This window comes from Cetorhinus maximus, chromosome 9, assembly GCF_964194155.1.
Source record: "Cetorhinus maximus chromosome 9, sCetMax3.hap1.1, whole genome shotgun sequence".
Classification (NCBI taxonomy): domain Eukaryota; kingdom Metazoa; phylum Chordata; class Chondrichthyes; order Lamniformes; family Cetorhinidae; genus Cetorhinus; species Cetorhinus maximus.
Genome location: NC_135887.1, coordinates 80,349,184 through 80,376,932, shown reverse-complemented (window position 1 = coordinate 80,376,932; position 27,749 = coordinate 80,349,184). Strand labels below are relative to the sequence as shown.

At 41.4% G+C, this 27,749-nt stretch overlaps 1 protein-coding gene across 3 annotated transcripts in view; it reads right to left on the bottom strand.

The window, feature by feature from the left end:
- The window catches only part of slc25a22a (solute carrier family 25 member 22a), a 120,154-nt gene that overhangs the window by 31,176 nt on the left and 61,229 nt on the right, over window positions 1-27,749 (bottom strand). For 2 of the 3 annotated variants that reach the window (XM_078548938.1, XM_078548939.1), the window contains 3 exons: window positions 26,140-26,265; window positions 19,611-19,666; window positions 4,163-4,253 (listed from right to left, as the gene is read on the bottom strand). In XM_078548938.1, coding sequence (XP_078405064.1) covers window positions 4,163-4,253; window positions 19,611-19,666; window positions 26,140-26,265 — 273 coding nt within the window. Of the gene's footprint in view, window positions 1-4,162; window positions 4,254-10,254; window positions 10,298-19,610; window positions 19,667-26,139; window positions 26,266-27,749 lie in introns of those variants that run through there. The other variant, XM_078548940.1, reaches the window with a different exon arrangement.

The following is a 27,749-nucleotide window of genomic DNA, read 5'->3' as shown; positions in this document are numbered from 1 at the left end:
CTTGTGGGGCACTTACAACCAAGAATGATCCTTATATTTAGTTACACAAAAACACATACTCTAGCATGGGTTACTATGTAACAATCAAGATGCCAGGTAAGCATCCTGGCTGATAAATTTCTGCTCTGTAGCCCAAGGTTGCTGATGCCAATATTAACGCCTGTACTATTAGTCAGACCGAGTTCAGCAAACTCATCACAGGTTCCTTTATCTAGTCACACAAGTAGGTCAATGAAAATCAAATCAGGAAAGATGTAAAATGGGCTGTGAAAGGTTATTATGATTGACTGGCAAGTTCCAGTTGAGAGATGTAAAGTGCCCATTAGGCATTCCGTCTCTTTCAAACAATTATGTTTAAAGGGGAAAGTAAGTTTAGGGAAACATGAAGTATTCCATGTAGACAAACCCTTATTGATAGTCTTGTGCCTAAAACAAATGATATACGTAACTTCAAAAAATAATTTGAGCAGGTCCTTGCTGTCACTATTTAATCTGGTTGTGTAGCATTTGATAAAGTCATTACTCAAGTTGTCTGTTATGCAGAAGAATAAATGAGACTCTTTCTGGCAATGTGCTAAATTTGTGATGTGGAACAACATTCCTGTAGGACTTTTTCATTGCACTTTAAAACTTGGCTGCTAGCATGACTTTAGCCACAGTAAATGGACAGCGCCAGGGATGCACTCCCAAAGTTACATTTTATTAGACATAAAAATTTTTAAAAATTAAAAGACATGGCAACCAACAAAAATGTTATATATTTGGAGATACTATTTCCCTCCCTGTTAAGTATTGGGCATATTTGAGAATTTTGTTCAAAGGTTTTTCTCATAAATACATCCTAAGAAAATTAATTAATTCAGATTTGCTTTCTGTACAACACTCCAAGGCTGCTACATCTGCAATGGATAGGATAAGATGACATTCAGCTTTTTTCCAGTCATGCAATAGCAATCTAGTACTGAAGGTTAAGCTACAAGCAAACATTACAGGTGAACCATAAGGCAAGGACCATTCCAGTAAGTCACAATGGAAGCTTAACCAACAAAATTATTTTTTGCGCGTTGGATTTGAGAGAGAGAGGAGGGAGAGAGAGAGGGAGAGAGACAGAGAGAGAGAGAGAGACAGACAGAGAGAGGCTGCTTCTTTGTGTTATTCTGCATCTCTCATCCCCCAGTCACCAGCTTCTCATATATTGGAAACAGCCATCATCCATACATAGTGATTACATGCAAGAGCATCTGCTAGCTTCTCCATAGGGATCTGAGTCAGCCAGAGCTGCAAATAACTTTGACCGTCTGCAAGGTTAAAACAAGTTAATGCCAAACAAAACAAGATCCAGTAAAAGAATTGGGCTTTTTAAGAAAAATCAAGGCTAAAAAATTCAGCTTTTCATGACCTTTCAAATAATGTCCATATTATTTGGATCAGTAAAATTATATGGTCTGTCACAACACACCACATCAAGGTTTTAAAGAATTTGGGAAGACACAGTATCCTGCACCTCTTCTTTAAACATTGTTGCAATTGGTCTTAAAGCCATTTTGAAAGTTTTAACTGAACCAGGAGATGCCACCAACAGAAATGAAAATTTGTGATCTGAGTTATAATCATGTGGGGTTACTCAGAGAAAGTCGGATCTTCTGCCATATTTAAAAAGTCTCCAAAACGAACAACATAGAAATCTACATCCATTGTTAGGGTTTCACTCTGCCCAAAATGGAGTACATAATCTCCCCCTCTAAGGACACTTCTCATTTACTTCAGACTAGAGAGATGGGTGTAAGCTGGCATGGCCAGGATCTTGAGATTTCCCCAAGTGTACTGCTGGGATCTAACCGACTAAAACCATGCATTGTCATTTGTCAGTGAGTATTGTCACTTGTAGCTTCCCAATATTTCTTCAGCTAGAACCATCTCATTCAGCCTTAGGCCTGCAAGGTAACTGAAAGGGAGTGGAAAGAATCCCACCCTCTAGTGACTAGTTTACCTTTCCAGTGGTGAGGCTCACTGATCATAAATAGTGCATTGGAATGGTGTAGGCCAGCACGGCTCATTTACTGGATTACTGAGTCTGCCACAGAGATTTGACTTGGTCACCATCTTTGAAGTTGCTTTTGACACCAAAGAAATCCTACTAAGTTCCAACCACAAGACAAACGGTCATAAGCTGGTTACTGGACCACTAATGAATGGAGGCTTTGAGTCCTTGTGAGGTGGGTGGCAGGTATCAGGGGCTCTTTTCAAGTCATATTGTGAATTGCACAGCTCACCATTAAAATGCACGAGTACATCGCCATGAACATCCTGATTGTAGCATGGACACATCCTATACCTCACTGAATGATAACTCCACCAGCTGGAAACGTCTCAGCAGCAGCTATTTGATTCTCAACCCAAAATTATGTAAAGCTGATGCCACCTCTAGGGTGTTGAGTGACTGGTCAACACAACTCTCTTCTTGCAATTATTTCACCTTTATGTCAGGAATCTACCTCAATGCTAGGCTATGTGCATCTTGCACGTGGGCAGGAGGTAGTCCTTCTGTTGCAGGTCTAGAAATTTGGTAACTGCTTGGCCACGTCTTTTATTTGACACGAATTGCAACTTTCCTAGCATTTAAGATAGACCAAAGCACCATTCAATTCTTCTAAACCCAGTGCCAGAAAACTATATCCAAGCTGCAGCTGGCAAGAACTCAATTAGGATCTCGTGGAAAGTTCAAGTAGAGCAAGTTAAAATGTTGAAAACGCATAAAGGCAGGAAACCTTTGCATGCTCAGAAATTAATGTGATACTGTAACTCCTGCCGTCGACCGGAAAGGCATCAGGAACAGTTGTACATTGGCACTCGACCCGCACTGCAGCCGTTGGTGCATGCGCAGATTCTACAACAAGATGGTGAGTGCCAGTTTAACATTGCAATTTTAACCAATAAATTATACTTTCCTTTTGATTTATTGGAACAAGTTGGAAAGGCTTTGTGCAGAGAGTTCATACACAACCAGCTAGCTCGGTTGGTAGATAATGGGGCTTTTAATCCCAGGGTCATGGTTTCGAGCCCCACACTGGGTGATAATTTTTTTCTTAAACGTTTTATTCAAAATACATTTATATTGATTTTTACCAATGGAGAAACTCCAGTTAAGAGTATATAGGTTTGGTTTCCTAGGCTGTCTCTCACCCAAACTAATTAGTTGCTGGGGGAATAAAACACCTATCCTGTCACTCCCAGGTATCTTTACTCACTGAATAACTATTTGAAAAATTGCTGTCTTTAATAATTTGCAAGCCTTTACCTTAAATAAAACCCTTCATCATAATTAAAGCTCCAAGATAAAGTCCATCATAATTAGTTAAATTTTGAACACTGAAGATATATTTATAGAATGCACAGTTACTAAGGAAATACACATCCAAGTTCTTCCATAAAGGTCCTATTTCTAGCAATTTTGGCTTGGCAAGGGGGCTCACAATTGTCTAAAATCTAATAATACCAAATTTCAAGGTGAAGCAATGTTTAAACAAACTATTAAAAACATTTACTTTTACAATTATTTTTGCCATTACAAGAACCTGACTGTTAAAATGTTGCTCTCTGAATAGCTGTAATTTTTTTCCATTAACTGATTTTGTTGTAAAGAAGGCACTAATAACTCACCAGCTTGCTAAATAATGTATAATTCAACATTAGAAGACACAGTTGCACTTAAAAGCATCTCTCACTTTGGACAGACATAAGCTCTGACACTGCATCTGAGCATGTGCAGAAAGTGCTCCCCCTAGTGTTGTGGCAGAAATAAACACAGCCTTAATGTGGTCCAGGTACTTTGGCACAGCATTCAGGTCCAATTTCATAACTTGGAGCGTTTGTACGCAGAGATGCTCCATTTCTATATTTAACACTGAAACAAATAACATTTTCAAAACACGTCCATAGCTGCAGTCTGAGCTAGCTGAGATAATTCTGCAATCCCCATTATTTTTAGTGGCATACTTGGAATTGCATTCAGTGAAGAGGTTAATGCATAATTTCTGAAGCAGTCAGTCAGTAGCATTGAGTTTTGGCTGCTGTATTTAACTACATTTCAGATGAGAAATCTCATTCTCCCATCCAATACCTTCATCTTTGTCTTAATTTGTTAAAAGAAACTTCCACTCACCCATCTTTGGAAAGCATGTGACGGAAGAAATCATTTGCAGCGAGTTTGATGGCCTTTTCAGGCGTAACTAGGGTAAGATTGACAGCAGCTCCTAAAGTGATGTAGATGGGAGGGAAAAAGAAGAAAAAAAAACATTTCCAGTTATGAAAAGTATTTTTTCTCTCCAAAACTTCAACTTACAATAGCTCAAACCTACAACGCAAATATGACAGAAACATGTAGGCTATTATAAAGCAAAAACACAAACTAACAGTTATTTACACTTCTGTGACTTCACAGTCACAACTTTCCAATGTTGCATGAAAGCACTAATTGAAGGTAGCAGAATGCAGAGGACAGGAATAGCACAAGGACAATCTACAGTTAGTAAGGGGAAGCTCTGAGAGAGGCTCCAGTTCCTAAGTGGGGAGTTCAGCATTGAAACATTTCATGGAGGGACATGCAGCCAACTACGCACTATGACTCATAACTTCTACATGACACTGTGTACTTTCAGCTTCTTTCCGTTCAAGGGTTGATTGCACATTAACCAGCAAACATATATATATGCAGGAGTACCCAATCTGACGGGATCTCACTGTTATATGAACATATAAGTAGAGCATTTTCAGAATCAAGTATAAAATGTGTACCTTTAATTGTTAATAATTTTAGGTTTTTTTTAATAAGTAAAAAATACATAATGAAGGATAAATGGTAGCTCAGCTCCAAGCCAGACACATTTGAGAGCCAGGACTGCCACCACTCAAACTTTGCATGCTTGCCTCATTGTCAAATCTTAGTTAGATACAAACATGGAAACAGAAGTGATAGAGGAAGGGAGGACAATATTGTCCTTTGAGTTCCCTCCCTTTTCAGGTTACCGAATTTTGCCAAGTCCAAAAATGAACATAAGGAGAAGGTAAAAACAAAAAACTACTGCGGATGCTGGAAATCCAAAACAAAAACAGAATTACTTGGAAAAACTCAGCAGGTCTGGCAGCGTCGGCGGAGAAGAAAAGAGTTGATGTTTCAAGTCCTCATGACCCTTCAGCAGAACTGAGTAAAGTTAGGAGAGGAGTGAAACATAAGCTGGTTTAAGGTGGGGGGTGGGGTGGGGGGAGAGAAGTTGGGGGGGAGGTGGGGGGTGCAAGCAAGCAGTGATAGGAGCAAATAATCAAAAGATGTCACAGACAAAGGAAGAAAGATGTGTTAAAGGTGGTGATATTATCTAAGAGAATGTGCTGATTAAGAATGGATGGCAGGACACTCAAGGTACAGCTCTAGTAGGGATGGGGTGGAAAGACTGACAGGGCATTACAGGTATAGATTTAAAAATAATGGAAATAGGTGGGAAAATAAAAATCTATATAAATTATTGGAAAAAACAAAAGGGAGGGGGAAGAAACGGAAAGGGGGTGGGGATGGGGGAGGGAGTTCAAGATCTAAAGTTGTTGAATTCAATATTCAGTCCGGAAGGCTGTAAAGTGCCTAGTCGGAAGATGAGGTGCTGTTCCTCCAGTTTGCGTTGGGCTTCACTGGAACAATGCAGCAAGCCAAGGACAGACATGTGGGCAAGAGAGCAGGGTGGAGTGTTAAAATGGCAAGCGACAGGGAGGTTCCTTTCAAGTGAAGCAGCATTTCACTTGCATTTCCCCTAACTTAGTCTACTGAATTCGTTGCTCCCAATGCGGTCTCCTCTACATTGGAGAGACCAAATGTAAACTGGGCGACCGCTTTGCAGAAGACCTGCGGTCTGTCCGCAAGAAAGACCCAAACCTCCCTGTCACTTGCCATTTTAACACACCACCCTGCTCTCTTGCCCACATGTCTGTCCTTGGCTTGCTGCATTGTTCCAGTGAAGCCCAACGCAAACTGGAGGAACAGCACCTCATCTTCCGACTAGGCACTTTACAGCCTTCCGGACTGAAGATTGAATTCAACAACTTTAGATCTTGAACTCCCTCCCCCATCCCCACCCCCACCCCCTTTCCGTTTTTCCCCCCTCCCTTTTGTTTTTTCCAATAATTTATATAGATTTTTATTTTCCCACCTATTTCCATTATTTTTAAATCTATACCTGTAATGCCCTGTCAGTCTTTCCACCCCACCCCCACTAGAGCTGTACCTTGAGTGTCCTGCCACCCATTCTTAATTAGCACATTCTCTTAGATAATATCACCACCTTTAACACCTCTTTGTTCCTTTGTCTGTGACATCTTTTGATTATCTGCTCCTATCACTGCTTGCTTATCCCCACAATCACCCCACCCTCAACTTCTCTCTCCCCCCGCCCCCCCGCCTCCCCCCCCACCTTAGACCAGCTTATATTTCACCTCTCTCCTAACTATACTCAGTTCTGCCGAAGGGTCATGAGGACTCGAACCGTTAACTGATTTCTCCTCCACCGATGCTGCCAGACTTGCTGAGTTTTTCCAGGTAATTCTGTTTTTGTTTTGGATTTCCAGCATCCGCAGTAGCTTTTAGCTTTTTGTTTTTATTACATAAGAGTACTGCTGTTTCAAGATACTACAGGCAGCCAATTTCTTTTAAAAAAATACTGGTCCAGGTAAAGAGAGAAGTGGCAACACTAACCCCCCCATTTCTAATTGAATGGTTCTCCGGTATCATACTATAGAGTAACTATAGGATTTGAGAAGTTGGCAGCCTACCGCTTGGAGGAGGACTCTGAGCACATTGTAAGGAGAAAAAAATCTGAACAACTGGGAAACAAAATAAGTCACAATTTAGTGGAAAAAAAATTGCAAACTTTTGTTCCTATGAGAGTCATAGCTTTTTATTTATTGACAAATTTCATCAGCTTTTTAAATACACAAGACTTTCTTTTATTGATCATCTGTTACTTTTTTTCTTTGTGGTGGTGTGTTTTAAGCCAACACGATTTTGATCTCATGGTTTGCACCAACCACAACCGGGAGGCAGGAGGCGGGGGGCGGGCGGGTTGTGCATTAGACAGGTAGCCTGATCCAAGGTTTTCATTCTCAAACTAGGTGATGTAGAATGCCTAAAATAGTGGCTTGGGAGCATGTCTCTCTTCACATTTCACTCCCTCAATGCAATATCGGTAAGTGCCTGACTCCCACCTGCTGCATCCCTAAGGTGGGATGGGGTTGATGGTGTATGAAGTTTAGATCATGTCAGAATGGTTGGATGCATCAGTCTGTCTTTTCCTATCCATTTTCTTGGGAAAAATAAGATGGCAGAGACAGGGGACTCAGAGTGAGAGGGGAAAAGAATTATAAACCCATATCTACTGCTCCCTCATACCAGGTACAGTTGATTCAAGACACTACATTTACAAGAGTACAGAAATCAGAACGTTTGTTAACTGCATAAATGCTAAATTGGAGTGTTCTTGGAAGAGGCCATTTTGGAAAAGCATTTTAAAACAACTTTAAGGATAGACAGTCAAAACAATCTCTGATGAATAGAAAACTGCTGCAATATGGTTTGTCACTTTAGGTAACCATAGAATCTGTAGTTTAAAAATCTGGGAGGCTCATAAAGGACTGTAGTACTCTTTAAACGCATTATAATTTTGAGTCCTCTAAAAATTCAGGTTATATAGCAAAAAGTGTACTGCAAATAAATTCATGCTACCTTTCATTTTTAATTAGCAATTGTTTTTATTGCAATTATTGAAAGGTTGCAGTGGTGTAGAAGGTCCTACTACAGTAATCCTGGAACTCCCCCCCACCAAACAGCACATGGACTGCAGCGGTTCAAGGCGACAGCTCACAACCACCTTCCCAAGGACAATGAGGGATGGGCAATAAAAATGCTGGCCCAGCCAGCGACACCCACATCCCGTGAAAGAATAAAAAAAGATATATTACTGGATCTAATAATTCAGAGAACTTAGCAACACCTCGGATGAAAGGAAAGTATTTCAAAAATGGAAATCTTGCAGGGAACACTTTAAAATCATCAATTCTCAGGGCCAGTATAATCACAGAAAGAATTCAAGTTCCAAAGCCCATTGTTGTGGAGTGCATCATGCTTATGATATCATACCAACATCAGGTGGGTTGGAGGCCAGAAAATTCTTCGCAGGAAAGGAGGTGTAATTGGAGGGATAATCACATACAAACATGCTGGTAGCTGGACATGGGAGAAATATTTTAGAGATACAGAGTGGGATACCCAATCTCTCATGCACCCTCTTAGGGATGCATTCTGGTGTGAAGAGGGTGAAATTTTTCAGAGTCATACGGACTCGAAACATTAACTGTGTTCCTCTCCGCAGATGCTGCCAGACCTGCTGAGTTTTTCCAGGTATTTTTATTTTTGTTTTAAAATTTTTCACAGTTCAATTTAACATTTCTAACTGGATTTCAAACTAGTAAATTTTAATCAGCTCCTGCTCTACTTCAGTTATACTTGTGCAAGTAGCAATTCTCTTAAGGCAAAATGTAAATGTCATAATTGGATTGGTAGAAAATATTGTGCTCCATCTCCTAGTTACTGAGTTCTTAGTCTCTCAGAGTAATGTATCCAAAAGGAAAATAAAGGCTAGTCATCTCCATGTGCCTCAGAGACAATAAGAGAACCCAACGCTAACATCTCCCTCCTATTCTCTTGATTGTAGGATATATATTGGCTAAGGAGAAATCAGGCAGAATGGAATCTAGGAAGAGGAAACGACCACTCTCATCATTACTCAGTCAGTCATTAGTGGAACAAAGTAACCAAATCAAGCAAATGATGGCGGAAATCAAGTGATTTGCTGACACAGTGTTTTGGGATTTTGGCAATGTCCAATAGTCTCTAGGTGATGGATGGCAATTTCAATACTGTTGACAGTAGTCCTTCAGTAACAACCAAAAAATGATATGAAGTTACCTTCAGGCTGTAAAGGAGGAATCCCAAAAGATAGATTTCCAGACTGCTCATGTTTCCTTTATTCAGTTTACAGTTGAAAATTGTCTAACTAAATTCATAGTTATGCAACGGGGCAAATAAAAACAGAGGTTTCATTGATGTGGAAAGACAAGACCCAGGTTAAATTTCACATGTTACCAAATTCCTGAACACAGCTGCAATCCAGCAAAAGGCTGTTGGCTTTCCCATAGAGTGAATAAAAATTGGAAGGTGTGTGATGCATTGCTGGAGGAGGTTTCTTAGCTACAAGTGCAAGAAAGGGGCATTGGGAAGGCCTGAAAGCAAATTTTCAGACTGGCAACATGACAAGGCTGGAGAGAAAGTAACTAAAATGAGTTTGCACCCTCACATTACAAGAATTGTCATACAATGTCACATGATCAGCTCCATTATGTTACATCTGACCTTTGACAATTTCTAAATCATCTCCCTTTCTTCATGGCATTCTTGGATCTTTAAACATAGTCTTTTTGGACTGAAGACAAGAAATTTGCAATTTAATTAGGCCAGAGCAAAAACTAATGTTCTTCAAAAAGATTGAATCATCATATCATATGACCTGCAAAGGACTGATTGCACAGCTTCTGGGTAATGGTTCTTGCACTTCAACAATTCAAGGATGCTAGTCACAGTGAACCACTGGATGATGCGTGACTTGTGAGAGGAACTTGAAGCACTGTCATTTCCAAGTCATGTGCCATCCTGACATAGACATACATCACTGGTCCTTCAACATTACTGGGTCGATATCCTGGTCTCCCTACCTAACACCATTGTGGGGGCATGCTCATCACAAGGACGTTTTACAGCAGTTCAAGAAGGCCGCCCACCATCTAAGCAAGGCAACTTGCAGCGTATCATAAATGCAACCTTACCACCGTGGTCCACATTCCAAGAATGAATATTTAAACCAAAGTATTAAAATAACCTTTGTCAATGCAATAGTCCAAAGTGTTGCTGCTCCATGAGATGAACATTTAAAAAAATCATAAACTTTATGCATAGGCTTCAAACAGCAGAAAAAATTTAGACTATCAACTTGGGAAAATGTGAGTGAGTTCCATGCAAAACACCAGTTAGTAAGAAAATGAGCCCTGCTCCAAAATTGTCCCTTCACCACTCCGTACAAAAAGCATTTATTCTAACATTCCCATTCCTCCCCCAAAAAAGGACAGTGCAACAAGTTCTTTCATTATATGCATTTACCATACCATTAAAAGTGGCACTGGTCTTTAGAGTGCCCATATTTTCTCGTCCTCTGAAAGAAAACAGATAAGGTATTTTCACATCTACATTTTACGACTTCCTTTATAACAGCTCTGTATACATTTCCCATTTGCATATTCATATAAAATCTCACAAGCACCTTCAAATAACTCAGCTACAGAATAAAACACCATTTTACCAAAAAAATGATAAGCAATGATTAGCTTCAAAAATGATTTCAAACAAATAGAAATTCTGTCTACATACAACGTGGATAAGGACACCACCCAGTGTAATCCTGAGTCATACAGACAGAGAAGGCTCAAACTCAACCTGCGCTGAGTTAGCTGAACTCAGCTGAGGTCAAGGGGAAGAGCAGAGGAAATACTACAATTGTTGTCAGTCTCGACTAGACTAGAGAAGCAAGTGGGGAGGAGGAAGCAGACCCTTGAGTGACCCCTAATAGAAAATAACAAGTGTACATTCGTTGGGTGAAGATAGGAATGGGATCGAGTGTAAAGTGTTCCATGTCCCCATGGTCTAATGTGTGGACTAGGAAGCTTACAATAGGTGCTAAAGGGTGAGTTGATTTCTTGTAACCGAGTCAGCTTGAGTCAGTCACTTTTTAGAGAGAATATAAGTACATTTTTATACAAAAAGGCATACAAAATATTATATTGCATTAAATCACATTTAAATGATAAAGCTGCCTCCAAAAACCTTAGTTTCCTTTTTTATTCTCCTTGATAATAGAGTGTAGGCAAAAGCATATCACCTGATAGATGAGCCCTCTCGCTTCTAACCTTTGACTTTCTTGTTTTAAACTCACCCTACAATAGTGGTCAGTACTTCACTGAACTTTCTATCCACTTCCATCCATGCTCCAACTGCAACGCCCACACATTTTTTTTTGGGTTCTATTCCCACTTTGTTGTCATGCATTCTCTACTCAGTCTTTCCCAAAAATATCAGGCTGTCAAAGTCCAAGCATCACCCAATCACACAAACTCTTTTTCTCTATATTGACCTGTTCCTTCAGCTTGGTTGCTCAGTAAAAATAAGATCCCTTCCACAGAGTAGTCATTGTACTGTTGTGACAATAGCTGGTACGGAAGTGTAGTGGCAATGATACCAACTAGCAGAGGCTGCGAGTTCAAACTGAAACACAACAAGCTGTGAATTTGAATTCAATCAATCAATCAATCCCATAATTTGTGGGTTAGTACTGGAAAAAGAATAGTGATACAAGCTGTGTGATTGTGATAAAAAAAAACAGCTTCACTATTGTCTTCCAGGGATGGAAACCTGCTAGTGCTACATAACATAGTTAACTCCTCTGTCCTCAAATAGGAATTTTCAGTAAATGCTGCCTTGTTGTACTCTTCCATAACCCAAGAACAAATCAGCAAACATGAAAAAGTCATCAGGTTCAACTTTAGTTGGAGGCACCTATGTTGATAGACATTGGATAAACAAACGAAGGTGAACAAGGCCTCTTTAATACAAAACGAACACACACCCATTTGCTTTTTAATGCCTACCATGTTAAATAGGCAGTGAATTCCATCCAGACTGCCAGCTGGAGCTGCTGAGCTGGAAACAGAACATTTCCATCCACTCTACAAACTATACAATATTGCTGTTGAGTTGTCTGCCAGATGCCTGCTTTTATTCACAGAATGTGCGAGAGCTTCATTTCCCAATGAAATTTAATGCAAACAAATTGCTAATTGGCAATCTGCTGAAAAGTTTTTTTTCTTGTCTAATCCTGCAATGTTCCCACTTAATGAGATGTGATGCTTTAAAGCTGCACTATTCATTCCAGTTTGCTCTGAAATCCACTGCAAGCTTCGAGAATTGCTTTCACTGCTCCTCTTGTACAGGATTTCAGAGTATCAAGGGCAACAAATATGTATACCAAAGATATCAGATGGCACAAATGTAACTGATCACAAGTTATTTTGCTACTAATCATTTCAAAAGGCCCACACAGAACTACATATCAACGGAGAACAGTTGCCTCCACAGATTTTGATTCAGCAGGGAAGTAGATGCATATCTGAGCCATCCATTTCATCTATATCCCTGAGTCTTATTAATTGCTCCCTTTTGTCACCTCCTCCTCAAAATGAGTCCCAGATCTTCGGTGATGCGCTCAGGTCTTAATCTTCAGTTTCCCATTACCGTGTACTCCCACTATTTTAGCAAGCTTTCTTTGTACCTACTAAGGCCCAACTACATCCTTCCTATAACTGATTCCCACAGCTGCACAAAATACATTAGGTGAGGCCTGACTGATGCTCAGTGCAGGGGCAAGATAACTTCCTTTGATCTGCTCCATTTTTCTTTTTGTGCAACTTGGTAGCATTTTCAATAATAGCTAGATATTGTTTTGATGTTTTTAGGTCTCCCTATGATTCTGAGATTCGCCTCGTCAGTATTTCTCCATTCATTCTGTAATGCCTCTGCCTGCTCTGTATCTCCAAGTGCATGGTTTTAGACTTTTCTACATTTAACTGCACCTGACATCTTTTTTTCTTTATTCTTTTGTGGGATGTGGGCATCGATGGCAACACCAGTATTTGTTACCCATCCTGGATTGCTAGGCCATTTCAGAGGACAGTTAAGAGTCAACCACATTACTGTGGATCTGGAGTCACATGTTGGCCAGACCAGGTACGGATGGCAAATTTCCTTCACTAAAGGACATTAGTGAACCAGGTGAGTTTGTTTTTTTACAACAATTGATGGTAGTTCCATGGTCACCATACTGAGACTAGCTTTCAATTCCAGGCTTTATTAATTGTTATTAATTTATTAATTTAAATTCTCCCAGCTGCTGTGGTGGGATTTGAACTTGTGCCCCTCTGGATTACTAGTCCAGTGACATTACCATTACATTACCTTCTCCCCAAACACTCCAAGTCTCCATCCTCCATTGGATTAAACACTCAAGGTTTTCTGGATGGTACTAAAATAGGCGATGAAGCTACTTACACCCTTCTCCAGGTCATTTATGAAAATATTGAAAAACACTCATTTAAATGCTAAACCCTGCAAATCTTCAGTCCAGAATATCTGTCCTTCAGATCGACCCTGTCTCTGATCATACAATCACAATTCAGTCTATCTCAACATGCTGACTTAAATACCAAGTTTGATACTTTTCAGAACTTTCTCGTGAGGCGCATATGCTATCCCTTGCAGGTATGGCATTATCTTGAGCGATTGCAGCCTCAGCTATGCCTGCTTCAGCGATGTATGTGATGCTGGGCATGTTCACACCTCTGCATGCTCATTGACATGAGTAGGAGCAGACCTTGAGACAGGGATCCACAAACCTCACTGGTGTCAATGGTCTGATCCTCCAGCATGGTGATGCCGCAAAAAAAGGATTGCAACCCAAGGTCTCTGTAGCAGCAGTGTGGACATTCAAGAAAAACACTGCCATTGTGCTTGCGATCATCTCACTAGGGGCATAGCTGCAGATTCCAATGGAATTGGCTCACATCCTTCATTAGACTTTACTCCAGTAAAGCTTTCCTCCAGCAGTACTGCAGAAAAGCCACTAATAAATTCCTCCACACGTCTAGCCATACCTTGCAAGGCATTTTACAGATAGACTCAATTGATTTTTGTGGACAATCTTACTCAAAGAGTCCTCAACCTTTTATGAGCAATCCTTGAGGGGACCAAATCTCTAAGCAGTGCATTTGTGGAAGGAATTAAGCTACAGCAACCTCCTGCTCCTCATCTGCTACCACCTTACACATGCACTGTAGCTGGGCTGGTACTTGAAACATTTGATCTGAAATAATGCAGGATGCAATGGTTTGTTCCTGACCACTGGGACGATTAGCAGGCTGCTTGCCAGGCCTACAAAGCAGTAAAAGAACATATACTGCAAGCAACCCATTAATGCAGTCATTGCATGATACCACATTTGATATTTTTTGCTTGTATGTGCCAGTGAGCAAGTGAGTAAAGAAAGCATCTTAAGCACTAGCCTGAAATTGATGGAACCTTCCACCTTCACTACTTCACATTACATAGCAATACAGAAAATAGGAGCAGGAGTAGGTCATTCAGCCCTTCGAGCCTGCTCCACCATTCAGTATGATCATGGCTGATCCTCTAGCTCAACGCCGTACTCCTGCACTCTCCCCATACCCCTTGACGCCTTTAGAGTCCAGAAATCTATTTCCTTCTTAAACATATTCAGTGACTTGGCCTCCACAGCCTTCTGTAGTAGAGAATTCCATAAGTCCACCACCTGCTGAGTAAAGTTTCTCCTCATCTCAGTCCTAAATGGCCTACCCTATATCCTGAGACTGTGACCCCTTGTTCTAAACCCCCCATCCATTGGAAATATCATCCCTGCATCCAGTCTGCCCATCCCTGTCAGGATTTTATATGTTTTAATGAGATCCCCTCTCAATCTTCTAAACGCCAGTGAATACTGGCCTAGTCGGCCCAATCTCTCCTCATATGACAATCCTGGTATCCCAGGAATCAGCCTGGCATTCCCCTTATTCAGCACAGTCCTTCCAAGGGAGTCAAGAACTTGAATTTGCAAGGCTTTCTTCTAATATAAATCAGCTTGGTTTTTGTTATGCTCCATCTTGCTCTGTTAGCAGGGTAGTAGTCTTGTGATGATGCAAATTTCAAGCTTATATAACGTGACACACAAGTACCATCATAGAGGCTAGGGTGTGAAGAGCTTGACATAGATTCTTCTAAGAATCCTTAAAAGGTTTCAATGCAACAACAGCTTCAATTGCAAGTGGCAACTTACATTTGTGCAACTGTTTTCATCCATGGTAAACATTCAAAGACATGGAATGTAGTGCTGAAGGAGACAACAGAGAAGAAGGACACAAGGACATGAAATGTTTTAGACACAGGGATCAAAGCTTTAAATTTAAATGGCAGTAGGGGGACAAGCAGTTAATCTAGGTTGGTAAGGAAAGGGGTGATGTGTGAACAGAACTTAATGCAGAATAGGATATGGGCATGAGTTGAAGTTGACGGAGGGTAGAAGTCAGGAGGTTGGCAAGAGCAGCACTGGAACAGCAGCCTGCATGTGACAAGAGATACGAATGAGGGTTTCAGCAGAATATATACTGAGGTAGGGACAGAGGTAGACGATGTTACAGAGTTGAAAGTAAGCAGTATTTGTGTTGAAGATTATGGGATCAGAGCTCATCTTGGGATTTAACTACAAGAGCAGGTTAAAGATTGGGAATTCTGTGGAGTGTAACTCGCCTCCTGACTCCCCAAAGCCTGTCCAGGATCTACAAAGCACAAGTCAGGAATGTGATGGAATAATCTCCACTTGCCTGGATGAGTGCAGCTCCAACAACACTCAAGAAGTTCGACACAATCCAGGTCAAACCAGCCCGCTTGACCAGCATCCATCCAACACTTTAACATTCACTCCATCACCCAACGCAGTGGCAACAGTGTGTACCACCTACAATATGCGCTGCAACTCACCAAGGTTCCTTCAACAGCACCTTCCAAGCCTGCGACCTCTATCACCTAGATGGACAAGGACAGTAGATGTATGGGTACATCACCATCACCAGCAAGTACTCCTCCAAGCCACTTGGAAATATATCGCTGTTCCTTCACTAGCAATAGGTCAAATTCCTGGAAATCTCTTTCTAACAGCACCTACACCAGATGGGCTGCAACGGTTCAAGACGGCAGCTCACCTTCTCAAGTGCAATTATGGATAAGCAACAAATGTTGGCCTTGCCGGTGTGCTCTCATCCCAAGGTCTATCAGTCAGAGAGGAAGATGAAATCAATGGCACGTGTGTGGAAGTTTTGGTGGAGGCCAAAGATGATGGCTTGGGACTTCCCAATGTCTAGCTGGAAGATTTATCATAGACTGGATATCAGGTAAGCAGTCTAACAACATAGAGGCAGTGCAGGGCTACATCTTTATGTCACCAGTATACATGTGGAATCTGATCTAACATCTTCAGATGATATTGCCAAATGGCATTATGTGGATGAGGCAGTGGCGGGGCAAAGAATAGAAACTGGGTGACTTCAGCAGTAATGACTGAAGAGTTCCATTAGAAGCAACTGTTGGGAGATGCTTGAGTCATGACTGCACGTGTATGTGTGGACTGGAGTGAAAACAGTTCCATCAAGCTGGATATTGGAAGAGAGGTATTGGAGGAAGTCACGCTAAGCATTCAAGAGACATCAGGGAGGGATGATGCACCATGGTCACACAGTCACAGATATTCAGGAAATATTTTGTGGCATGACTACTGTGGAAACTACTTAGTATGAGATATGTTTCTGTAGTCTTACTGTGGCAGCTGGTATTTTCATCCTCATTTGGATCCCAGTCCTCTGGACTTTGCTGACAGCATTCATTCCATCCATGAACTCCAGCCACATGTTTTGGATCACTCTTTTCTGGGAAGAGTGCCCTCATTGTGGCCCTCTGTGTCCTCCCTTCATCCAGAATGTATTCCAGTGAATTCAGGTATGCAAGGGCAAACAAACCCTTGAGTTTACTGGAATATTACAACTTCAATTCCATTCCTTTGATACTGAAACTAGCATGTAGCAGCATTACAAACTTCCTGTCAGCTGTGTGTGCATCCCCTCTGAAAACCTACTTTGCACAGGCAATGAATCCTCACACAGATCAGCTCATATATGTTGATGATTAGTGTAGGGCAGAAACAATTCTACAAGAAAAATTATCTAGACTTTTTGAATCATGTCATTCCTACCCACATTATATTCCTAAAGAATTTACTCTTTAATGCAAGGAGTTCAGAACCTCCATCAGAGAAAGATATAAACTGAATTTTATTTTCTACTTTTTTCTGGTTTACTTCTTTCCAAACTTATATCAGTGGAAGCTAAAATACAGTTCCATGGGTACAAGGGTACAGTTCCACCATTCACTTAGCACCTTGCCAATGTGGGTATGTTTCATGTATGACCCCCAGAAAGATAGCCAGTACTGACCACCTATTTATTTGTGCGAAGCAAAGCAGCCAAACCCAATTTGGTTCTTACCCAATGACACCTGAATACTCTTTCCAGCAGGCATCAATGGATATTGTACAGGGTCAGAAAGCCTGGTTGCTTTTTCCTCTCTGTTGCAGAGGGACGCTGAAGCCAAATGCAGCAATTATGCTGCTGGGCAGCTAAGCAAAAACTGGTTAGAAAACAAATATGGTACAAATACCATGCTGCATAACTCGATGTTTGTGGTGGAGTCCAAAACTAGGAGCCATAAATATAAGATAGTCACTAATAAATCTAATAAGGAATCAAAGGGAAATGTCTTTACTCAAAAAGTGATGAGAACGTGGAACTCGCTGCCACATGTAGAGACTGAGGCGAAGAGCATAGATTAATTTAAGGGGAAATTTTAAAATAGAAACAGAAAATGCTAGAAATGCTCAGCAGATCAGACATTCACTATGGAGAGAGAAAAAGAGTTAATGGACCGGATTTTCATCTCCCAATGCAGGCGAGAATCAAGTCGAGAAACCTGATATTTTACCTGATATATATAAAAAAACCTGTGTGTTTTAGGCTCCAAAAACAAATTTCCTCTATCTTCCTTACCCACGCTAATTTCCTCTGATCTTTTTGTAAGTCAGGAAGACACTAGGTGCAAAACGCACATGCACCTCTTCTGAGGATGGGGTCACAATTTTGAGGATCATACGACATTTGAATTTCCTTCCCCACGCTATTTCTGTTTGCTGGTGTGGGTTTTGGAAGTCTGAAAAAGCGCACCTCCTTGGGTAGTTTGAGAATTTGCTGAGGAATCGAGAACATTCTGGCAGGTAAGTGTTAAATTTTGACAGGTTCTGACACCTTCAAATGTCACTATTAGATGCTGTATTGTAATGCAGATGTGTTTTTAATGCAGCGATAGACCTTAGGACATGGTGTAAGTGTTGACATGCATCCCAGTACTTTTCCCAATGGAGAAAGTGCAATAATGTATTCAAAACTGTCAAAAAATGTGCTGACCAACTCTTATTTCATGATTTGGGCTGTGATTTAAAAGTCCAGAGATCCTTTAAATTGAAGAAAAATGCCCTGCTGTTGCACAATCTGCTCCACTCCATTGATTGGCAATTTGCTTTGAAACAGAAAAGGCACCACCTGTTCATTCAATTGCAGTGCGTCTGGAGCTAAAAGCTAATGTTCTGATAACTGTGACCATTATGAATGCTTTTCTGAGTTCCAAAAGCTATGGGTCCACAGCTCTGTTGACACAATTCCTTAAGGGAATGATTGACAATTTTAAGAAGTTATAATAACAAAATCTGCCTTTGATGTGGTTCTGGGATACATGGTTATTTGCTTAAACAACTTAATGGCCACTTAAGGGATTAAAACTTTTTTTCTAAAAGGCTGGAATTTTTCTTTGTAGTTTCAATGACAGAGGTTTAAATAGTTTTATTAGATTGTTCAGAGTATTTTTTTTTTCACCTGCACCCACTGTTATTGCATGGCTCCTGAGGACTGTACATAGTGGCTACTGAGAGAGTGGCTATGGAGCATACATGGTGGGGTGGGAAATGGGGAATAGGAGGGGGGTGAAGGGTGACGTTTAGGGGGCATAAGAACGATGTTGGGACCTGGGCTACTATTCCTAAGAACCAAAGTAGGCCTTCTAACCAGCCTGCCTCCGCACCCACACTCCTCCCACTCTACAGTGCGGCTCACAAACCACACCTGGATCCCACCCTTTGCTTGGAAAAATAAAAATCCCAGGCAAAGTCAGTCATGAGTCGGATGTACATTTCGGAAGCTGCAAAAGGGCCTTACTCTTATTTCGCAAACTAGAGAGGAAAATCCGGACAAATGTTTCAGCTTGATGACCTTTTGTCAGGTTTGGGGAAATTTTGTTTGAAAATGCTCCTGTAAAGCACTTGAGGACATTTTACTACTTTAGAGGTACTCTATTAAAAAAAAGGTTGACCACTGATTTGATGACACCAGGGGAGTTGTGTGCGGATGTGACTCCCACAGGATTGTGCAGTTTGCCAATGTTCAGAGTCAAGGATTGTACATGAATATTGGCCACAGGTGAAGCACCAAGAAGGTGCCTAGGCACCTGGGGCATCGAAGCTGATTAGACGTCAATCTTTGCTCCATTCCCCACAGAAAGCTTGACTGGGGCCCTAGGATTTTCTAAGCAACTACAATGGCAGAGGGTATGATCTAAAAACACAAGGAAATCTCTTACCATCTTGGCTAAACATAGAAAGGTAAGGAGTTAAAATGTTTCACTAGATAGAAATTTGCACTGCAATCTAATAATGGAACAACATGAAAACAGAAAATTTTAAAACGCCTACCTCGATACATCCCAAAATAGCCATCGGATCGGATTGTCTTAATAAGGCAGTCAGACCTGAAATAAAATCAAGAGAATTACAACTTTCTCTTCAGCAAGTATAGACTTGGGAAGGAAAAACACAGGCTGTCTCAATTTCAAAAGATATCTGTTAAACAGCATCTCCTGTAGTTACTCGCGTAATCTATTACAGCAAAAGACAGATACTGCACGATTTCCTCAAATTATTATTTGTGATGAAATTGAAAACATATTCTCCATTCTCACATTAATAATTTCACTACAGTTAATGGTGGTAGGTTTTATCTGTCCACTATGTAAAGTTTAATCACCAATAAATATATATAAATCATTGGACAAGGAGAGCTCTAAGCATGTGATTTCCTTCAAATACCATGGCTGGTTAAGTAGTCAGTGTGTCATTATGACTTACTACTCTTTTTATTTTTTGATTCTTTCCAAGTTCCCCTCTCTTATTTGTCACTCTGCGCCTAATGGACTGCAATGGATCTTTTTCTTTGTGACCATAGATATTGCTCTACTTCCCTGCCCTGTCCCCCACCAGGATTCCTCCCCTTGCTTTGCCAGAGCCATTTTCTAGGGCAGCCTATCTAGCGTCCAGCTTTTCTAACAAGAATTTTCTAACAAGGCTGCACAGTGGTTCTTCAGCTTCTCTTCTCAGGAACAAGTTTTTAATTTTGGTTAGACACCTTTTCTGCACATGCACAGCTGAAATTATAAACCCATAGCCAACCATTCTATGGCAGCATCATTTTCATGTCACCCAGGGCTTGTGGTTTTTTTTTTGTTTTTTAAGACTGTAGCCTGGTTCTGTCCACCTCTTCATTTCTCAACTGATTTATCTGATTAGGCGGCTGTTGGCCAGTTGAATAGCTTCCCGTTTTCCCAACCGTCTTTACACTTAAGATTTAATGATCCTTAGTAGTTAAAAAGCTGCAGCATACCAAATACACCACAAAGAATACCTTTCTACATCACTTTACAATTACACAAGGAAAATACTGCAAATGTTGGAAATGAAGAACAGAAAATGCTGGAAATACTCAGCAGGTTACGCAGCATCTGTGGACAGAAAAAACAGAGTTAGCATTTCAGATTGGTGACCTTTCATTAGAATTAATGTAATTGCTTCACAACTACCTTTCCCTTCTATTCTGATGGTGCCAGTTTATTCTACAGTTTGGTTCTGCAGCAGTGGTTATTTCCTGTGTAAGTATGTTTGGCATGCAAACCCATTCCTGTTACTGAGGCCATCACATCTACCCTCCCCCAAAGTCCACAGATGGGTACTTTCCATGAGAAGTCATTGGCTAGCAATCAAATGCTAGTAAAACCAGTTAACATTTCCTCTTTCAGGGGCACGGAGCTCAAAAAGGGAGGCTTCTTTTATAACTTGGGAAACTTGGATGATTTTTCCTTGGTGCACTTGTTCTTTTGGATTGTGTTACAGGTGCAATGTAGTAGGGTTCTTCTTGGCTATGCTCCTTTCCCTCATGCTGCTGTACCTCATTTACTGTTCCTACTCCCTTCTCTAATTTCTGGTGCTCTTCTCTCCCTTCAAGATGGTGCAACCCTACTTCTCCCTACCATCCACCCCAGCACTCTTCTACCCCAATTTATTCCTCAGTATCCTTCCCGCAACATGTTTCCTGCTGCTCTCGAAGATCAAACCCATTTGCACACTGGGGCAGGTAATTCCCAGTCTCATGAGATCAAAGCAAAAATAAAAGCAAAAAACTGCAGATGCTCGAAATCCAAAACAAAAACAAAAATACCTGGAAAAACTCAGCAGGTCTGACAGCATGTGCAGAGAGAAACACAGTTAACGTTTCGAGTCTGTATGACTCTTCAACAGAACTAAGGAAAAATAGAAAAGAGGTGAAATATAAGCTGGTTTAAGGGGGGGTGGGACAAGTGGAGCTGGATAGAGGGCCAGTGATAGGTGGAGATAACCAAAAGATGTCATAGACAAAAGGACAAAGAGGTGTTGAAGCTGGTGATATTATCTAAAGAATGTGATAATAAAGGTACAGATAGCCCTAGTGGGGGTGGGGTGGGGGGAAGGGATCAAAATAGGCTAAAAGGCAAAGATAAAATAATGGATGGAAATACATTTAAAAATAATGGAAATAGGTGGGAAAAGAAAAATCTATATAAATTTTTGGAAAAAAGGGGGATCGGAAAGGGGGTGGGGATGGAGGAGAGAGTTCATGATCTAAAATTGTTGAACTCAATATTCAGTCCGGAAGGCTGTAAAGTGCGTGGTCGGAAGATGAGGTGCTGTTCCTCCAGTTTGCATTGAGCTTCACTGGAACAATGCAGCAGGCCAAGGATGGACACGTGGGCATGAGAGCAGGGTGGAGTGTTGAAATGGCAAGCGACAGGGAGGTCTGGGTCATGCTTGCAGACAGACCGAAGGTGTTCTGCAAAGCGGTCACCCAGTCTGCGTTTGGTCTCTCCAATGTAGAGGAAACCGCATTGGGAGCAGCGAATGCAGTAGACTAAATTGAGGGAAGTGCAAGTGAAATGCTGTTTCACTTGAAAGGAGTGTCTGGGCCCTTGGACGGTGAGGAGAGGGGAAGTAAAGGGGCAGGTGTTGCACCTTCTGCGATTGCATGGGAAGGTGCTGCGGGAGGGGGTTGAGGTGTAGGGGGTGATGGAGGAGTGAACCAGGGTGTCCATGAGATCAAGGTTTCTCCAATTCACAATTCGTGGTCCATTGATGATGTTTATCAACCAGTAGATGGCTTTCATTCAGCATCACTTCCTGTTATCATCCTTTCCATTAGGGGGGTGTGGGGGGTGCATAGTTTGATCCATGGACAAAGCAGCACAAGCAGGTGCCAGGAGCTGTGTAGGCGGTAGCAAAGTTGATATAACTGATCACATGGGGTGACCTCAATGAAATGTAGAAGGCTTTGAATGTACAGACTTTCATTAGTAAGTGCAGACAAGTGGATATTGGTTCTACAACACTAATTGTGTATGTAATGCAGTTATCACGTGTCTGCAGGGCACTGCTGCACTGACTTAGATCTTACAGCCGGTGTATAGGTTTAGACTTGAAACTGGTTGCCTACACACAGAGGAGACCAAAAGCTGGGGTAGAAGAGGATGCAAGTTAAAACAAAACATCTACTGGAGAAGGGAGTTAGTATAAATGCACTTTAGATACTGGCAGGCAAAGCAGATGATGTAGTCCAAATGCCAGTGCTGGATCTAGTGTCAATACAAGCTCAGCAACCATCTCCTGTTTCTCCCTATCACTGTAGGTCATGAATAACATCCACATTAAGAGGTTCTTCAACTTTAAATTGAGTAAAAATCTTTAGAACTTGCACGTGCTTTCACTCTCATGTGGTTCAGAAATCTAACCCAGGTTTTATCTGCTTCAAGCAGGGTTGATGTGACTGACAGACTTAAAGCCAGCTGGCAATGACCTGGTAGTTTACAATTTGGAAAAGCTTGATAGATTAAGTTGCACCTGCTCTTTCTGAGGGGAACCAGCACATACCTATGTGTCTTGGTGCTTTCTTGCTTTCTTCCTTATGAAGCTTCTCCTTTAATGCACCTATTCTATTTGCCTCAACTATACTTTGTGGCAACTAGTTCCACATTATTACTATTCTTTGGGCAAATAATTTTCTCCTTAATTCTCTACTAGGTTTATTGGTGGTTATCTTATTTTCATTTCCCTAGTTTTGATCTCCACTGCAAGTAGAAACATCTTCTCCAAATCCACCCTATCAAACCTTCAATCAGGTCATCCTTCGGCCCTCTCTTTTCTATTGAAAAAAAGTTGCAGCCTGTTCAGGCCTTCCTGGTAAGTTAAAAAGACTTGCATTTATATAGCAACTTCACAGCCTCAGGCTATCCCAAAGCACTTTTACAGCCAATTAAGTTCTTCCTAAACGTAGTCACTGTTATAATGTATATCTTCTCAGGTCTGGTATCGTCCTTATGAAATTTTATCGCAACCTCTCCTCTTCTTTATATACAATGGAGACTAGAACTGCGCACAAAACTCACAGTCCAACTGAGATTGTACATAAGTTTAACATAGCTTCACAGCTTTTCAATTCACTCTGTTATGAAAGTCAAACTTAGCTTAACATTGAGAGCAGAGGTCAGGAACTTCAAGTCCTGACCAACCTCAGATTTTCCACGCACATGCAGACTGGGAGCAGGCTGCACATGCACAGTTTGGCAGTGTAAGTTCTTTGGGCCAAGTATGGGCCTAGCATGCCGGCGCAGAGATGAAAAATAGCACAAAAACCTGGATCAGGTGACTGGGAGCAGGGCACCATTGCCAGCTAGCGTCACAAGCAGGGGACAGGAAGAGGTGCCAAAAGGAAAGTCACGGAAAAGGGGCAAGGACAGGAAAAAGTCCCAGTTCAGTTAAAAAGAGAGCAGAGAAACAGGTTCCAAACACAGGAGAAGTCCTAGCAATTGGGGAGTGCTCAGAAGAAGCCCTGAAGATCCAAGAAAGCAGAAGGTTGGTGACTCTGTGCCGCGGACTGATGGGACGAAGGTCCCGCTTTTGGGGCTCTGTTCGGTGTGGGCAAAGAGCTAAAGTTACGCTTGCGAGTTGGTGCTTGCATACTTGGAAATCCAGGGGAATGGGACCTCGGGAGGCAAGATTGAAACCCTGCGAGGAGGGCTGTCGTTGATGCCATCCAAGTTTGAGCAACTTTTGTAGAGAATCCGCAGTTAAATTTGTGAAGGTGAAGACTGGAATTCCTCGGGAGAGGGACAGAGTTTCTGTGAGATTGGTTGACTCAGTGTTCACTGGCACCTGGGTGGGTTGTTGAGGAATCCGTGAACTCTGTCTTGGTCGCATCTATCATTTATGATGTAGTGTACTGTGTTTGACTACAGTTTGCTTGTTAATTTCCTCATATCATATCAACCCTGAATGTTAGTGTATAAGATATATAAATTGTTTCATCTTTCCGACCTTGTATAGTAAAGTTTAGTTTTGTTTGTGCAAAACCAGTGGAAGCTTGTGGCTTTATTCTATTAGTAAATGTCTTGAATCTCAAACTTTGTCTGCTAACTGTCCCTAACTGAACCTTACTAAAACGTTGGGGGTCTGGTCAAGGATTATGACAAGTCCCTCTAGAAATGAGCTTGAATACTTTGTTTGCTTTATATGGCCTTGTTAGCTTGTATATTTACTTCTAATAATTTATGTATCTGTACCTCAGATCCGTTTGCTCCTCTATCCTACTTAGTCACTGTTATAATGTAGGAAACTTGCACACAGCAAGCTCCCACAAACAGCAATGTGGTAATGACCTGATAATCTGTTTGAGAGAGGTTAATTGAGAGATAAATATTAACAGGACACCAGGGAGGATTCCAATGCTCTTCTTTGAAATAGTGCCCTAGGGTTTTTATGTCCACCTTAGAAAGCAGTCTGTTTAACTTTTCACCCTAAAGTCGAGGCCACTGACAGTGCACAGACCATCGATTTAACCTGGATCCTTCCTGGTCTGCATGGCTCACTGTGGAAACCTATTGGGCAGAATTTTGCCCTTGGTGGCCCCACCGGCTCGGCGGTGGGCAGACAGCCAACCCCTGCCACCGAAACGGGGCCCGTCGCCATTTTGAGTGGGCGGGCCAATTAAGGCCCTCCCAGCGGCCTGCCCGACAGGAAGCGCTATGCGCTTCCTGTGTGGGGGGTGTAGGGATTCCCCATCAGTCAAAGTACGCTCTTTCGCACACTGCTCCCTGAAACCAAGTGATGTCTCAGGGAGATTACTGACAGGTAAAAAAACACCAAAAATAGAAAAATATTAAAATTATTAACATGTCCCCCTCATGTGACAATGTCACACGAGATGGGGCATGTTAATAAGAAACACATTAACTTTATGACACTTTTTAAAAACGGACATGAAACCTCATCCCGCCAGTGGATGAGGTTTCATGTATTATCAGAAGCCCTTAATTGGCCATTGACAGGTCAGTGGGCGGACAGCTGATTTCGCTGTCCGCCCGCCTTCCTGAAAATTTAAAGGGACCGGGATGACGTCGGGGGTTTCTCCCAACGTCATCCCGCGTCATTTTCCCGTCGGTGAGAGGGCACTGCCCCCAAATCGCCGACGGGAAAATCCTGGCCATTAAGTCAAGGGAAGAGTGCTATGCCTGCTCATTGATCTTTATTTCAAGAAAACACCACTGATTCAATCCCACTGAAGCAACATTGGATAGAATTCATAACCGGCAAGAAGTTGATGGATGGTTTTCTCTCTGTTATGTTGGTAACAAAGTAGCAATGTGTTTCTAAAGAGCAGACACTCAGAGGAACTCATATTAAAGTAAAGCGGCCATTAATCATTGTGAACTCATATTCCAGCATTCTAAAGACCTGGTTTATTTTCTTTTAAATCAAGTGCACGATATGGGCATGAAGTAGATATTATCAAGCACATAGAACCCTCACTTCTATTGCCAAGATCATGCTGAGGTGGTGTGTTTGTGGGTAAGGTTCTTGTTATACTCACATGCTGGAGTACATCCGCTGGCCATTTTGCTGGTTTTGAAGCCGTGTTTTTGCCAAGTCTATTGGGAACACACAGGTGACGCCAATTAGGCCTGCAATGCCTCCGTTGATCAGCTTGGCAGGTAAACTGTGAGAGAGAAAAGGGAAACTTTTAATTCATAAGAACATAAGAAACAGGAGCAGAAGTAAATTAAACAGCTGGCTGAGCCAACTCCACCATTCAATACGACCATGGCTGACCTTCAGCTTCAGCTCCACACTCCCGTCCACTCCCCATATCCCGCGATTCCCTGAGAACCCAAAAATCGATCTACTCTAGCCTTGAATTCACTCATTAGGTGTTGCAGTAACCAGGTGAGGCCCATTTACATTCAAGTATTGAGTTGCTTTCTCCCTTTGGCTTTACACAGCTTACACTGCATGTGTGGTCTTCGATCTGGAAACAACAGCAATTTGTTTTCTACCTGGAAGTAATTTCCATGACGTTGTGTAAATTTTGGCCTGGCATTTCTCTGTAGTTTCAGAGTTACTTAATTTACTTAACTGCAGGAGCATGCAGAGCACAACAATATGAATGAACTGCGTGCAGTGATGCAAACTAATCATGCCTCCAGCAAAAAAAAACATGCTTCACACCATTCGCTTAGGGTGTTAACCTCCTGCTTCAGTCACTTAATGGGTGCTAAAAAAGAAAATCATATCCACTATGTGTTCAAACATCATGCAATTCCTATAAATCCAATATACCTGCGTGCTAGCCCCACCACTGTTCTACGGTTGCGACTTTAGTGAAATAAGGCTCTTCAATAAACAATGCTACCCTTAAATTTAGAGATCATGCACAACGATTAAAATTACACACACAAATATATAGAATACCAAAATTATGATGATGGAGCTACGGTAAGTAAATAGAGTTGAGGTAGAGATCAACTATGATCTAACTGAAAGCAAAGCTGGCTCAAGGTGTTGAACAGCCAATCCCTGTCCCTATTAATCTGATAGCCACTTCTATTGAATACAGATAAATAACCTTGTACATCTGGATTAAAAGAAATATGTCATGCTAGGCTGGAGCAGTGTCTGAAAATTTGTAACTTTGGGCAGGATTTTCCGGAAAATTTGGAGAGCCAGCCAAAAGTCTATTAACTTTTCAGCAGTGCCGGAAAATCCTGGCCTTTGACATTTCAAACAAAAATAACTATTAAGCATAACTAATTAAGTTCAGTGAAGAGAAGAGAAAAAGTATGAAGATGAAAAATAGTATTCTTTAAAAAGGAATCTGCCTTTTTAAGAAAAGTTTCACTCAAAATATTTCCTGTCCCTCAAATATTTCAGATTTCTTTATTATGTCCTAAAGAAAAGGAGAACACGTTGTATTTTGTGAAGTTAGTGTACAAGTTTGCTTGGTTTCCTGCAGAATTGTTGGGGGTTGGGTTAAGGTGGTAGATGTGCTGCAGACAATGTACTGTTTGGATAGGGTTAGGATGCTTTGATGACAAGTGCTGCATACAGCTGGACAGGGGGATTTCAAAGATCTAGCCTCCACAGAGAAGATCCTGCAGTGTTGGATTTTTTTCCCCCTTTGTGATAGTTTGTGGCCACGTTCTG